The following is a 15,323-nucleotide window of genomic DNA, read 5'->3' as shown; positions in this document are numbered from 1 at the left end:
TGTGGATGCTCCGTCAGAGGAAGTGTTAAATACCTTCAATAAAGATCAGCTGATAAAAATAGCTGAACATTATAACATTGATGTGGGTGATCGAAGACTAAAAACGAATATAAAAGCTATTGTTAAAGCACATCCGTCCGTCCGTCCGTCCGTCTGTTAACAGCTAATCTCCGGCACAGTTAACCCAATGGTGCCAAATTTTGCACACACTCCCTGGATGCCAACGATGAACCTGTGCCCTAAATTTTCCAGAACGGCCAGGAGGACGACTTTTGAAAAACTTTTTTTTTATATTACTCCTCCAGATTCTGTGATCGTTACTATAGTCATGTGTTCAAGATGGAACTGTCCGATATTTCATATTCCATCCTAATTTCAAAGTTTGCAGGATTGGCCTGCTTTGAACAAAAAGCCTAAAATCACGCAGCGTGCAATTTACATGAAATCTTTAACAGACTTTCTTACTAGGCTGAGGAATATATCCCACACTTTTCACATTGGCCTGTTATAGCGCCACCAACAGGTGGTATAAAATAGCTCAAGGCTCTATTGCTGATTACTTAGGTTAGGACCCGCCGCAGTGGTGTCCGGTTAGACTAAGCCAGTTAGATCTATCCATATATGATTCTACCACATCTATCTGATATCAGCACTATAGGTCGGCTCGGGCCAAATATAGGGATTGTCATACTAGACATGTCATATGTCATATAGCCCAACGTCCTAGTCGGATATCCCCATAAGTAGGGACTAAATATCCACTACTTAGATCCAACAGCATGACTGGAAGTGAGAGTCTTCGTTACAGGTGGATTTTTGCAAAACACATTTTTGGAGAAAAAAAAGTCTCAAATCATCCAATTCCATCCAAGGCGTAAGAAGAAATGGCACCCTTTTCACATTGGCCTATTATAGCGTCACCAGGAGGCTACAACCTGACCTGCCCTGGTGGAGACTTTATCTAGTTTTACATCTGTATTATTAGGCACTTGATTTAACCATTTGAAGCACAACTTAAATCATTGACAAATATTTTTATTTTAAATATACATTTTTATTGAAAAATATGGTTGATACCAGCTATTAATACAAGATTTGTTATTTTGCAGTGTAACAACCAACAACACACACTAACATTTGAATATTGAATAAAACTCATAATATTGTACTACAATGCACATGAACAAAACTACAATCCAAATTCAATAAATTGTAATAGAATATAATCATGCATCAAAGCAACAGTATAAAAGGCAAAGAGTTAATAGTGCAACATATAGGCTATTTGTTTAATTTCTCTCACATGATCGACAGATTTGAAGGTAAGCAAGCACCTGAGAAGATAGTGGACTGAAGTCAGATCACTCAAAGCCTAATTTATATTCCATCATACAACCTGTGTTGCACCAAACAAAACTGACCTACAAGCTCTGAACGACACTGTCATATGACAAAGTATAATCTTAGCGAGGCATTGCTTTGGGGAAAGAAATACTTTGAAAGACATGCAATTCCTTCATGGTATAGAGCCCATTACAGCATGGAGGTTAGAAGTACCACGGTCCTAGACCTTGTTAAAGTAAGAGACAGACACAGGACTTCATTCTTTAGAATTGGTTCTTCTTATGGCCAAACTGGTTGAATAAGGGTCAAACATAAAAAAACACAGCGCCAGAAAAGCTAAGGTCTTTACTACGCCCCTTGCAACCAGGTTAAAGGCACAGATAGTGTACTAGAACATTAGAACACATATATAACGTTATCTGCTTTTTTGCTGGTTTGTGCTTGAAATTAATTGTGTGCTTTTCAACATCAGTAATTACAGTAATCAAAACATTGACCAAATAAATTAAATAAAATCACACCCATGTGAAGTGAGGGGCGCTCTAATCATCATACATCATCTCATTCCGGGCAAATCACAATATGCTTGTAGCTGGACATAGGAGGGGCTAGCACCCCTTAATAATGATTAATTCTGGCTATGGCTTGTCTTTTGAAGTAATAAAGTACCTTTTAAACTGGAAAACACAATCTTTTGTGCGTGTCTACTTCTACTATACGTCATGAAGAGGATTTAATTTCAAGAAATGTTTCCTTCAAAATAAATGTAGCTTTCTGTACTGCTACGTTCTGACATAATGTCATTTAAACTTAAGCACCAAAGCACCTTCCTGTTATCACGTTTCCAAAAATATATACACATATAATTGGCTTCATTTAAAAAAAGGCATTTTACCATTAAAAAAAATAAAAGGTTTTTCAAGGAAAATGAATCTGAGAGAAAGAGAAAAACTGCAAAAGCAGAAAACCTGCAACACTCCAAATTAGAAGACTATAGTCTTATAGGTGCAAGGCTCAAAGTAAAAAGATACAAATGGGAATAAAGGAGATGGAAGGAAAATGTATCTGACAATTAACACTAAATAGGCCTACTAATCATTGTAATTTCACAAATAAATATTAATTCTTGGTATGATCAAGACAGAAATGCAGTATAGGTTTTAACACTTACATTATGATACATTCAAGTCGTTTATTTCCATAAATATGCTTTCAATGCATGTTTGAAAAAAAACCCAATATAAAATATACCAAGTTCAAGCACTATTCAACTTGCTTTGAGTTTCGTTAATGCTGCAATATAAATAAAAGGCCATTGTTCTCAAAAACAGCATAGGCTACTGTATATTCTTTGAAAGCTATCACTTTCATAACAGGCCTGGTGCTGTTTTCATAAAACATTGATCACATAGATGTCTTTTGTGGATATTATAATATTAAGATTTTAGATTAAATAACATACACATACAAAGAAGAGCAAACATACAGACAAGTGTTAAGAAAGCAAGAAAAGGCACACAGATGAGTTCCACTTCCAATACAGACAATGTGTAGAACCACTGAATCATTTACACATCACCACAACAAGTTGTCCTGTGACCATGTCAAGGCTTCTACTGAATCTAAATAACTGTAAACCAGGCGCATCAGTCGATAAATAAGAAACCGTTTTGTGTTGGTCACACTGTGTAGTCTAGCTCAGCATTCATCTTGCTGTACATAGCATAAATAGCATCCACAGTAGCAGTGAAGTTTATAAGGAATTTTCTAATTTTCTCCAAGCATTCCTCGTCCTTGACTTCCCGACCCTTGGAAAGAGCCTTCATGAAGTCTGCCTTATAGGGAGCAGCATAAAGTGCTGCCTAAAAGGGGCAAAGAGAGATTTTGAATGAATTGAAAACAGTGGACCCTCTTGTAAACAAGTGTAATGCTTTTTGGTGTCGTCCACGCACAGTTTTTGTATTGAGTTGTGCTTGAAATGTACTGTAATTCTGCAAACTGTTAATAAATACTTCAATCAATCAAAGATATCAAGACTAAAATCCTATTTTTTACATTTTACTATGTGGTAAATTCCTCAAACAGCAATATATAACAAACACACACCTGTGATCTCCTTACCTTGAAGAGTTGTTGAACCAGCCAACCATGGTACTTCTTCAGGGAGACTTCGTAGGCTCTGGTGACATTGATACGGATAAGATTTGGGTTGATTTCGTCCTTCTCACCATCTGCCAGACTTTGAAGTAGGACTTGGATAAATCGTAGACCTCTGGTTGATGGAGATTAAGAAATATACACTAAGCAATAATAAACACTTTTGTTGGACTATGTCAATATCCTATGCATGCTCCAACAGTCACACAGTACCGTGCAGCTCCATGAGTTGTAATTAACACAACACTGTATCCTATATCATTAATCAGGGTTTATTTCATATGGGTTGTCCAATTGGCAGTGGAATGGGGGTAAAGTTCCTGCCCACCACCAAAGGGACCAGGGTTCGATTCCTCTACAATGGAACGGATCCGGCTTGACTGGTGGGGTGGAGGGCAATCTCTGTTGCTGCACTAATGACTCCTAAAGGTTGGTCAGCAGGGGAGTGGAACTGAGAGGGATAATTTGTTCGAGTGCATCTGTTTCAAGGTTGCACTGTCCATGTTATGAGGATAGTCATTTTTACACGGTTAATCCATAGAGTAATAAAAGGATAGAGGCCGCCGCCGCCCCACTATTCATTTCGATGGAAGTTGCTCAGTGGCGTTTTGTACCCGGAAGAACGGTCTACTTCCGCATTTTTTTAATTTGGTGCCCAAAATGCAGAAGTGCAAACGAGCGCTTAACATTAAAGGCCAGCTGCACTGGGTTTCCTCCTCATAACTCCACGGGTGCGCCTGCAGTCCCCACTCTGACCAGTCATCATTTTTCGACCGCGGTCGAGATCGTGGATTTCACAATATCACGCCAGACTTCCCGGTCCTTCATTGCCATCTCCAGTTCCTGCTTACTGATGCCTGTGTCCCTAGGGAACATCAGGGAACAATAGTTTTCTACCTCTGGTCTGCTTTGAGGCAGGACTCCAGAGAAGAAGAGAAGATATAACCCCATCGTCAGCTCTGTAGCAGTGGCCGGCAAACTGTGAAGAAACACGGGAAGGTTGCCGTATATTAGATTAGTCGATGGGTGGCTCTTCCAAGACAGATTTTGCGCTCTCATTAGAAGGCGGGTGTAAGTGCCATCCAACCTTTTCTCTAGTTTATTTGACCAGTAGGACCGAGCACTTCAACGTTGGAGAGCCTCCCTGGGGGCTTGGGTAGTTGGGTTAACCATTAAGAAGCCTGTTCTCTATAATATAGTAGTTCTTTCATGTCCTTTTTTGGATCTGTTTTAATGATATACGTTCAGCTGCATTTTGTGTGTTGTATTTGCAAAGTACTCTATGCTGCCCCCATGGCTAGGTCAACTTGCAACACGCACACGCACACGCACACGCACACGCACACGCACACACGCACGCACACACACACACACACACACACACACACACACACACACACACACACACACACACACACACACACACACACACACACACACACCTCACCTTTTTAGCCACATAAGTGCCTCGGTAGCTCCAACTTTGGGCCATTCTGCTCCATGCATCTCCTTCTCTGCTTCGAGTATATTTTGGAGTGTCTTGAACTTAGTTGGGTTGCCATCATAAACTGCCTTGATTTTCTAAATGTGGACAACAATACAAAATACAGTTGAATGTACATTTGTGATTGATTGAATACTTCATTAACAGTTTGCAGAAAAAAGCACAGGAAAGTCAATACAAGGTCTGCTAAGGGCCGATTCATACTATTTTACCGCTGTTTCGGCACTGTAGTGCCGAAATGATTTCGGCTCGTCAGAAATTTTCAGTAGCACCGAAGAGACGACTTTAGGACGGTACCCGCCCCCCCAAACCTCAAATGACGTCACATTGTAGTATGAAAGTATGAAAGAGGATTTATAACCCAAGAAAGCACTATGGCTTGTTTCCATTGGGGTCCTTCATATTGATTGAATACTTTCTCATTTCTATTAAAACAGAAATGCAAACCGCAGGACTAGTCATACAACTTGGTCTAAAAGGTTGACCCAAAAAAGTTCTGTGGACTTGTTTCCATTGATGTCATATGTATTCAATTCAACATAACATAAAAATAAATCTAAAGTATATCATCATCACAAATATTAAACATTATGTACAGAGTAGAAAAAAATGGGGTAAAATATTATTTGAATCTCTCATAGATACAAATGGATACATCAACACAAGGATTATGTTAATTTGTGTATTATATTACTATGTACTGTATATTCGGTACTTACAGTGATGTTGCCTACTATGTCAGCCTTGACTGGAGCAAACACTGTGGAACCAAGGCAATCTGAAGAAAGACATGGAAAAGACCATTTTAATGGCTGATTAACATCAAACAATATGCAACATTGTTTTTGTTGGATTATATCATTTTAAATTGTTGGAACTTGTATTAAATTGTACACTAAGAAACAATGCTAAATAATTAAACAGGATAGAGAGCCAGACAGATTTTTTGAAAGGAGCATTGGATTGCATTAAATATTCAGTAGCTCCAGCTTTCCTCTCCGAACGCAATGCACTGTATAAATAGGGGATATCATGCAAGAACACTTTTAGCACAAATCCTTACAACATTTCAATTTGCTTTCCTATGTGATGGCAGAACATGTAGAAACATTCATATAGACCTAAATGTCAAAACAAGCTGCCATACAGTGTCAGGGGCGATATGGATTATTAATTTACATTTTAATTGAGACTGGGGCATCATTATAGTATAGTAATTAGGTTACTACACATTAAAATATTCAGTGTGAATGTATACATTTGTAAATCCAAGAGTTAGGGTACATTTGGTTTGTGAAACCAGGGTGAAATAACACAGGATTCTACAGAAGTGTAGAAAACCTGAGTGTTTGGAGATAAAGTAGGACAGTCGGACAGTGGCAACTCTAAAATCACGTCTTTACCACACACAGCTGATGGAGAAGATCGTGTGACAAAACAGACGGCCTTCAGCCCCCCCACGGGTAGCGGAAAGTGGAAACTACTCTTGACAAGTGCAGTCAATTGTGCTGAACTGATGCCAACACGGTTGTATCCCATTTCAATGTCATCCTCTTTCTCAAAAGGATCTTTATATGTTTACCCTGCATGCCCTCAGTATTTACAGACGGTCTATATATATTTTTCGACTAAAACTACGACTACCTTATTTTGACAAACTAAATAAAAAAGAATCTATGATAGCTAAAACCATGACTAAATATACTGACAATTCTGTCAACAACTAAAAACTAGGCTAAAATGTTAGTAAGGAACCAGCAGAGAATAGATCCAGTAGAACTAAGAGTGTGTGTCGCACTCCAGAAATATCTGATCTTGTAGATCAGCTATTTTTGGCATGCAGTTAAAATCAGGCATCAAGGGCTGCCAAAATTAAACCTTTTTCTTTAATGAAATTGACAAAAAATGAATGACATTTAGTCAACTAAAACATTTCAGAAGACTAAAATATGACTAAAACTAAATGGAATTGTATGACTAAAATACAATACACCCATCTCTGTATGTCAGTCACTGTTTCTCTCTATTGTTTTACAATACATAATATGCTACAGCTCGACAGTTGTTACAAGCAACAGTGCCTCTGGAAGCCCCTGGCAATGCAAAACAAATGGAGGTCCCACAAGAGCCTTTGAATTGGGGTGGGGACGACGACGACAGAACATTAGAAAAAACAACTGAAAGAAATGGGCCTTGCCACTTTCGACTATACGTCTACCTCAACAATTCCATAATTCATTAACAAACATTAGCACCAATTATCATTTGTTTATGGAGTCCACAGCTGGTCAGCTCAATTTCCCCCTCTTACAAAATCTCTTCTACGAAAATAGCTGATCTACAAGCTCACAATGTGTTGTATTGGGAGGTGTGGTGAGCTTGTAGATCTCCTATTTTCGTGAATGTTCGCCCCAGTATAGGCCAGGGATGCTAGGGTTCATGTGGTTGAGTTGATAAAAAGGCTTATAGGAAAGTTGACCAAGATATTTCCAGGTCAGATAAACAATAGTGATTAATGGTTTCTCTCAAGGGTTTCACGTGACAGATTCAATACAGGAGCTTTGGCATATAAATACAGAATGAAGCCACACAAAGCTGCCCCAGTGCACTATGCAGCCAGAGAATGAGCAAGGGCAACTCAACACCGTACTAATCAATTTTCACAACTTAAAATCCAGGCCAGTGAATTAAATTATGCATGCTAAAGGATGAGGACTGCTTAATGAAGAGGAATTTGATCTCCCCCAAAAAGATCCTAATAGGGACCAATTTGTTGAGGTGATTGGATAGATTGTATCACACAATTAGCTTTGTGTTTCTTAATCAAAGTTGAACTTAATCCCATATTGGAAAACATTTGCCAACTGCTAAGGTCAGACAGAGAAACATATTCGTAAATTAGAACATTAATTATTAATGTATCAATAATAATCTAATATAAAATTACTCTAAAGCTTGCTAAAAGCTTTATGTGAAAATTACATAATTTTCACATTCAAATTACAATTATTTCACAATCATGTTACAAGTAGTGTCTGTAACACAGAGGTAGGCCTACATGTTCACCATCACCTGCACAAACTTCACTTACCAAAGAAGGGTGGAAGATGTGAGACTGCCTCCAGAAATGTTCGTGTCTCTATTTTATTATCAGGTGGGAGCTGTCTGAACTGGTGCTCATTAAGGAGAGCCATCTTCTTGTACTCTGCAATGTTACAAATAGACTGTCACAGAACCGTAACAGAGCTGATTGATGTCCGACACGACACCTGGAAAAGTAGATAACACTCCCCACCTCTTCCCGTTGCTTGCTCCTCCTTTTCGCGCGCACGCGCACGCACACACACACACACACACACACACACACACACACTTACACTTAAGTTACATTGGAGTCAAATATGGGATAGTAGTCATCGGGCATGAGAAAGAGCTGCCAAATATCCCAGTGACGACGACTAATCTGATGGTCGGTCGACGGAGTAGCGCTGTAGTTTCAAGTTCAACACAGTATTACTACCGTATTTCCAGTCTTGACTCTTGAATCAATCTGGTCAGGAACGACTTTAACAACTCGGCTCAGACTGCGCGTATCAGCTGACGCCTGACGGCACAGCATTCTTCCTCTTTCACACTTATTATTATAAAATGTTGCAAGACCGCCAACTACTGGGATTTGTATGAATTACTTAACCTGTTGAAAAACACATTATTGTTATAATATTTAACTTCTGCTTCTCAACGCATATGGGGAGCAGCATTGATTGATTGGAATATGTATTAACAGTTAATTACAGTACATTTCAAGCACAAACTCAATACAAAGACTGTTAACTGTGAGTGGACGACGCAATTAAGCATTATACACTTGTTTACAAGAGGGTCCACCATGTTCAATTCATCAAAACATTTAGAGACGTACAAATAGACACTTCTATATAGTTAAAGAACAGAACAGGAATTCATTAAAGAAGCCTTCATGTAAAAGTATAAATAAACACAAAGTACAACAATTCATTCTGTTGAAAGATGGTCTTGCTTTATAAAGACATGTCAACAGTCAAACATAAATCGAGTAAACTAAGTTTACGTTTTTAAATCATTTTACCGTTAAACAACTTTTTTGAAGGACTGTTTATGGTACAGGGATCTTTTTGACCCATACCGTATCCCGTAGTGTGGGGGTAACCAGGAAGTGAAGTGGTTTCTATGGTCTGGCGAAGCTTGAGTGCTTTGTTGTTTAGAGTAGACGGTTATTATTTGAATGCTGACTCGCCTAGAAATCAACATACTATTTAAGAGTGATACGGGACAGGCAGGTAAGCGTATTATAAATTATATATATATTTTTATTTTTTGTCATTGTGTCTCTGTATTTGTGTTTTCTCTGGACATTTTATTAACGAGAGAGCTATAACTGTAATGTTTTATATAATTGAAAATAAAATCAATACATATATTGTTAAAAAAATATAGATAATAGATTAATCTAAATAGAAGGATCGTAGCAGACGTAGCTGCGTTGTTTTGAATAATGACGTCCCCTCACTGTCTCACAAATCCATCTTTAGTTAGCTAATGCAGCGTACGTGGCCAATGATTACAGTAATAATGTTGCCAAGGCAAGCCATATCTTCCTGGTGTTTGTTTTTTGCTGTAACCATGCTGTAACCATTCCCTTATCCTTAGCAACCATTGCAATATATACCACTAATTTGCAACTGTTAATAAAGTATTCCATCAAACAATCAATCAATCAATCAATCAATCAATATGTGTGTGTTTCTATGTTACACTGAGTTTAGAGTTCACTGATGGCCCTACCAACCCTGTCCACTCATGTGCCCAGTCGTGCCCGTGTTGTGGAGAGACAGGTGGCACGGCAGAGGGAACAGGAGGCCCGTTGGCGGCAGCAGTGGGACCTGCATTCTCAGTACTTCAAAAAACAGAGTTTATACAGCTCTAAACAAGCGGGGTGGAGTTCTCGTCAGTCTCATGAACAGAGGTAATACAATTATACAGTGGCCATTTATTAGGTACACACCACTGCTACTTGCTAGTAGCCTAGTAGGTGTAAGTCTACCGTAATAATGAGCTATTATCTGATCTAATGTGATATATATAAATCACCATTTGAGAAATTTGCCAGTTCTGATAGACACAGTGAGAGGCTAACATCTTTACTTGATTGCTATGTCAACTGACATAGCAATGAGTCTGGTCCACAAGATTCGATACACCAAGATACCCATGTACCTGTCTAAATACTTCCTTAATGTAAACGAAGTCCACACCCATAATACCAGAGGGAGTACAACCCAGTTTCGGCACAAACAAGGGACTAAATTATTTTCGCTCCTATGCCACCAAAATGTGGAACGCCCTACCAACAGTCATTAAGACATGTGAATCCCTTGACTCCTTCAAAACCGCTCTCAAAGGGCACCTACGGATGGCTGCAATTCGAAACTGGCCCCTGTAAAATCTGAATCCCCCCCCCACCGCCCCCACCCCCCCTTTTCCCCTCACTGTATATGTATCTTTTCCCTTTTTGCTTCCTTTATGATGAATTCCTGTCCTGTTCTTTATCTACCACCAGTATATATGTGTCTATTTGTATGTCTCTAAATGTTTTGATGAATTGAACAAGGTGGACCCTGTTGTAAACAAGTGTAATGCTTAATTGGGTCGTCCAATCAATCAATCAAAAACTCTTCAACCAGCATGTCAGCATACCATAAAGATAGGTTGAAGGAGGAGAAGAAGGTGAATCTGGAGCAGCGCAGGAGCCGTCTCAGGGCCATGTTCCAGGAGGAGCGAGACCAGCTAGAGGCAGAGCTCCGGGGAGTCGTTCCTGATAGAACATTGTCAAGTCAGTTGGTGCAAAAGACAGAAGAGCTACGCTCAGCTAGGGAGGAGCGAAGGAAAAAGGTACAGTAGTCGCAGAACTTGCATGAAATCTTTCTCCATCAACAATGTAGCCTTACACCGGGGCTCCACCGGGCGCGTCAGCATCGCGTCTCCGTCTCCGTCACAGAATGTTCCCTTTTTAATCAATGAATGAACGTTTTTTTGACGCACGCGACGGAGACGCAACTCGCCCGGTGGAGCCCTGGCGTTACTGGTGATGCGTGGTCCTGGTCATAGCTCAGGCACCCACCGACCAACCAAATGACTTCAAACTTGTGGTGTGTGTGTGTGTCCCAATGACCCGGGGGTGTGCAGTGCCAAGTGGTTTGAGAAACAAAAAAAACATGAGTTTCTGTCTGTCCATGGGTCTGTGAGGAGGATGCACAGAATCTCTATCTGTGTGGGGTCTAGGCATCAGCTTTGCTGATTGGCCATTATAAGTGGTACCGTACAATAGAACTCCATTTGTGTACGCTCACGTCACGTACATTACTCTACTAGCGTTAGCTAGAGTACCTTTCTGGCCTAGATGGGAGGGTCGCGGCTCAGATTTGCACACACCCTGATTGGTTCACCAATCTGTCCGTCTGCCCCGGTCTCTCCTCCCCCTCCCAGTGCAGCACTGTTATTGTGTCGACCAGAAGCAGAAACCACTGGTCTTAGACGGTGTGGTGGGTTCTTCAGCCATTCTCCTCATTTTCCTCGCATAGCCTCGTTTGAAGTTCCACTGGTAATGATTTCCTCACGGTGTTATTTTGAGGGGTGCACACCGCTCAGAGCCCTGACGTCACATCATTTGGAGGGACGCCTACGCGGAAGGGTTGACTCACACTTTTAGGCCAGTGCAGCCCATGCGTAAATCCAGGCTTTCATTTTCCGCGCAGACGAAATGAAAGCCTGGGTATCGAGGCTAGAGACCTGCGGATGGCGGATTTAGCTGCGGTTGGCGGATGGGGCGGTTAATATAAATAGGACAAAAAACTCCATCCGCAGGTCTCTAACGTACATCATTATTCCCAAGTAGGCCAGTGCCCGCGAGTACCGGGCACTAGAGTGAGTCGATTTATTTGCTTTCCAGAGAGAGCAAGAGATAATTTAGAATCAATTGAGGCATTTAGAAGACAGTCACTATAACACAGTGCAAAATGTGTCCGCCTGTACTGCAGTGATAATGGTTGTCTCTGTCTTATACCCTCTAGCTGGCACAAGAGCTACTGCATGAACACTGGAAGAAAAACAACCCAGAGTTGCGAAAGGTAGCTAAACCTAAACTATTAATGTTGTAAAGGCAACAAGTTGCCAAACCTTTAGTTGTTGCACAGTATGAGGTTTGGTTAAATGGCACAGTATGTAAATAGTTCAGAGGAATGTCATGACAGTCTAAGTCTCCAGTCTTCTAGCAAACAGAGAAAACACTTTTTTGACAAGACGTGCACTTGATAAGGAAACCAATAGCTCTTCTGACGCAAATATTCCATGACTTTTTTAACCCAAATTAAATATTCTGGTATCCCTTCCACTTAGGTCAGGGTTGTCCGGTATCACCGTCTGGTCTTTGTCTCAAATCTCTGTCACATTCTGCCCACAGGTTGAGTCTGTCTTACATAAAGATCATGTTGTCAGCCAATGGCAAGAGCAGGTGTCGGAGAAGAAAATGGTAGGTAATATTTGGAATACCGAGTATAAAGTATAGCTGTTCAGCAGATCGTTGTCTGTTATTAACCTTAAAGGAATATACTCATGTTTTTCTATTGTAATATTTTCCTTTTAAAACAATTTAGTAACCCTTGTGAAGTGATGTTATAAATATATATTAATAATTAGTTGAATGGTGATGCTCATGTGCGAGTACAGTATCAAATCTGAAATCTGTCAGTAAATGATTCCTTACAGTATAGTGCATGCATTTCTGAGTACATTTAGACGTTGATATATAAGCCCTCTATTGAAAACCTACAGCATGAAGAGACGGCTCAAGAAGAGAAGAGACGTTTCGAAAACGAGTTCGAGAGAACGCGAAAAGAGGCTGTGGAGCGAATGCAGCAGAAGGAAGAGAGAAGGAAAACAGAGGAGCGGAAGAGAGCAGATGAACTCAGGAAACAGATGGAGGAACTGAAGCTAAGGGAAGAAGAGGTATACAGATCTTAACTTAAAAAGTGAAAATAAATGGTGTTGTCGGGTGTTGTTTAGTAAGTAGTGGTTTATTTTTCTGTGGCTCAGGCTGGTCGTCTAAAGAAAGAGCAAGAAGTCCTGCTCGCCCAGCACTGGGAGTTGGAGAAGATGGAGGAAGAAAGACGAAAAGTGGAGGACAAGAGAAGGAAATCAGAGATGGGGTAAGGCAAGCTCTCCATGGGCTTCATGATGGCCTGGAAACGATAGAAATCTCATTACGTTTGTTAGTTACACGCTTAACGGCCTCTTGCCCCTTCAGGCATTTCTTGGTCCGTCAGTACCGCGCTCAGCTAAAGAGGAGAGCACAGCAAGTGCAGGAGGAGCTTGTGAGTCCAATTATCCATCACTCTGCATGAGGCTCTGCCTCTACTCTGTGCTTGTAACTCAGCAATGCTAATGGCAATGCCTGTGTGCCCTGCCTGTACCCAACCAGGAGGCCGACCGCAAGATCCTGGCCGCTCTGCTGGAAGGGGAGGAAGAAGACAGGAGGAGTGAGAGCGCACAGAGGGAAAGGGCTATGGCTGATGCCGCCTGGATGAAACATGTGATCGAAGAACAACTTCAGCTAGAGAGGGAGAGGGAGGCAGAGTTTGACTTTCTGTACAGGTGAGCACTTGGGGTTTTTTATTTTTGTTGAGCAACGCATGTATAAGATTGGTCTTTAGTAAGCTCTCGACCATGGGGCAGGGATTCTGTTAGTTAACATTGCAACTGCCTTGTCTCATCCTTTCAGGGAGGAAGCCCAACGTGTTTGGGACAAACGGGAGGCAGAGTGGGAGAAGGAGAGGAAAGCCAGGGAGCGGCTCATGCATGAGGTGAATTTGCATTTTCAGCCCAGAGGGATTTGGGATGTCACAAATAAAATAAATCATACACAAATGGCTTAAAACCCCAGGTGGAGGTAAGACAAAACATGACTGTTTCATAATAACCCAGCTGAATGCTTCACCAACAGGTTCTCATGGGAAGACAGCAGCAGCTAGAGGCTAAGATGCAGCAGAACCGTGAGGCGCAAGAGGAGTCGTTAAAGAGACGAGAGGAGCTGATCCAGGATCTGGAGTTGGTGAGGGAGACAAGACACAGGGAGAGGGACCAGGAACGGGGATACAGAACTGCACGGATGCAAGAAATTAATGCTCAGGTTAGCACACTGCTTCTATACATATCCTGATATTCACTTGTCAAGCAATGCAACTCTTTTGCAAACAAATCTGTCCACACACAATTATATTCTCTATTCTTCTGTGAGGGTCCCTTTTCTGGGTTGGAATCTATATCTAGTCTACAGTAGCTAGAGAAACCTGAGACTAGCCAATGCTATTGTTTTGGCAAAATGTTAAAGAGGATACGGCTGTAGACATAAGCTAGAAATTTTCAGTGTAGGCACAGGAAGCCACTGGAAATGGCTTCAAACTAAAAGAGCTGCATGTGACTTCAAAGCCACAGGTTGCCATGAATTGTCTCCCCCAGCCAGCCACTCTAATGACTACAACAGCACTAACCAATTTCTGGATTAATAATAGTCCAAATTACTCACTAACCTTTGGACAACCCGCCATTTGTCAAACCATCTTTAAGATAGGACAAGGCAAATTTAAAAGATATGAACAATATAACATAACTCAATCAATGCATGCATAGTATACAGTGGTAAAATAAATGGACAATGTTTGCTAATGCCTAGTAATTAAAACATCAGCTGGTAGTTGTAAGTCCTCAGACAGACAGCTTGCACAGTCTTGGACCAAGCATGTTGATGTTACAATATTATTGTAGGTCGAACAACAGTCTCATGAGCAATGGGAGGAGCAATACAGGAGAGAAGAAGAAGAAGAAAAGGAGGAGGTGGAGGCGCTTCAACTCCAAGAGGACGAGCTGAGGTTGGAGACAGAGAGGATGATCGAGCAGGGGTACCAGGAGAAGGTACAGGATTATAAAAAGGCCACATCATATGAATTGATGGCAGTCAAGTTTTCTTTTCAGCAAGGTAGAGAAGTGGTTTTATTGATTAGTTTTTATTTTTCCCCTTTTAATTTAATTCCATACTTGATGCCATCTTTTTCAGATTCACAGCAGACCCCGATCAGCCTGGACATGAGGACTCCATAGCACAGGAGACTGTATGCCAATACAGCTTGTTTACATAAAATTAGTTTTGCAATTGTATTGGAGCTAAATTGTTGTATGCTTTTATTTATAAACTTTTGTATTAAATCTAACCACTGAAATAACCATG

At 40.7% G+C, this 15,323-nt stretch overlaps 2 protein-coding genes across 6 annotated transcripts; one reads left to right on the top strand and one right to left on the bottom strand.

Moving 5' to 3' along the window:
* Positions 1-1,103: 1,103 nt before the first annotated feature.
* Positions 1,104-8,590, bottom strand: gltpa (glycolipid transfer protein a). 4 transcript variants are annotated; one of them, XM_080765594.1, is made up of 6 exons: positions 8,383-8,590; positions 8,097-8,210; positions 5,725-5,783; positions 4,949-5,082; positions 3,466-3,616; positions 1,104-3,206 (listed from the first exon to the last, which is right to left on the bottom strand). In XM_080765594.1, the coding sequence occupies exons 2-6, from the start codon at positions 8,197-8,199 to the stop codon at positions 3,024-3,026; spliced, it is 630 nt and encodes a 209-aa protein (XP_080621720.1). In that variant the 5' UTR covers positions 8,200-8,210; positions 8,383-8,590; the 3' UTR covers positions 1,104-3,023. The 4 variants fall into 4 exon arrangements, with proteins under 4 accessions (XP_080621720.1, XP_080621719.1, XP_080621721.1 ...); XM_080765593.1 differs by lacking the exon at positions 8,383-8,590 and having other exon boundaries at positions 8,097-8,354; XM_080765595.1 differs by lacking the exon at positions 8,383-8,590 and having other exon boundaries at positions 3,466-3,583; positions 8,097-8,354.
* A 597-nt stretch (positions 8,591-9,187) lies between these two features.
* Positions 9,188-15,321, top strand: tchp (trichoplein, keratin filament binding). 2 transcript variants are annotated; one of them, XM_080766933.1, is made up of 13 exons: positions 9,188-9,324; positions 9,811-10,010; positions 10,729-10,936; positions 12,115-12,171; positions 12,504-12,572; positions 12,875-13,048; positions 13,136-13,248; positions 13,347-13,413; positions 13,521-13,693; positions 13,821-13,902; positions 14,043-14,228; positions 14,864-15,010; positions 15,153-15,312. In XM_080766933.1, the coding sequence occupies exons 2-13, from the start codon at positions 9,820-9,822 to the stop codon at positions 15,183-15,185; spliced, it is 1,500 nt and encodes a 499-aa protein (XP_080623059.1). In that variant the 5' UTR covers positions 9,188-9,324; positions 9,811-9,819; the 3' UTR covers positions 15,186-15,312. The 2 variants fall into 2 exon arrangements, with proteins under 2 accessions (XP_080623059.1, XP_080623058.1); XM_080766932.1 differs by having other exon boundaries at positions 14,864-15,321.
* Positions 15,322-15,323: the final 2 nt, after the last annotated feature.

This window comes from Protomyctophum bolini (genome assembly GCF_963924005.1).
Source record: "Protomyctophum bolini genome assembly, chromosome: 6".
Lineage (NCBI taxonomy): Eukaryota > Metazoa > Chordata > Actinopteri > Myctophiformes > Myctophidae > Protomyctophum > Protomyctophum bolini.
This window is presented reverse-complemented; position numbering and strand designations above follow the sequence as displayed.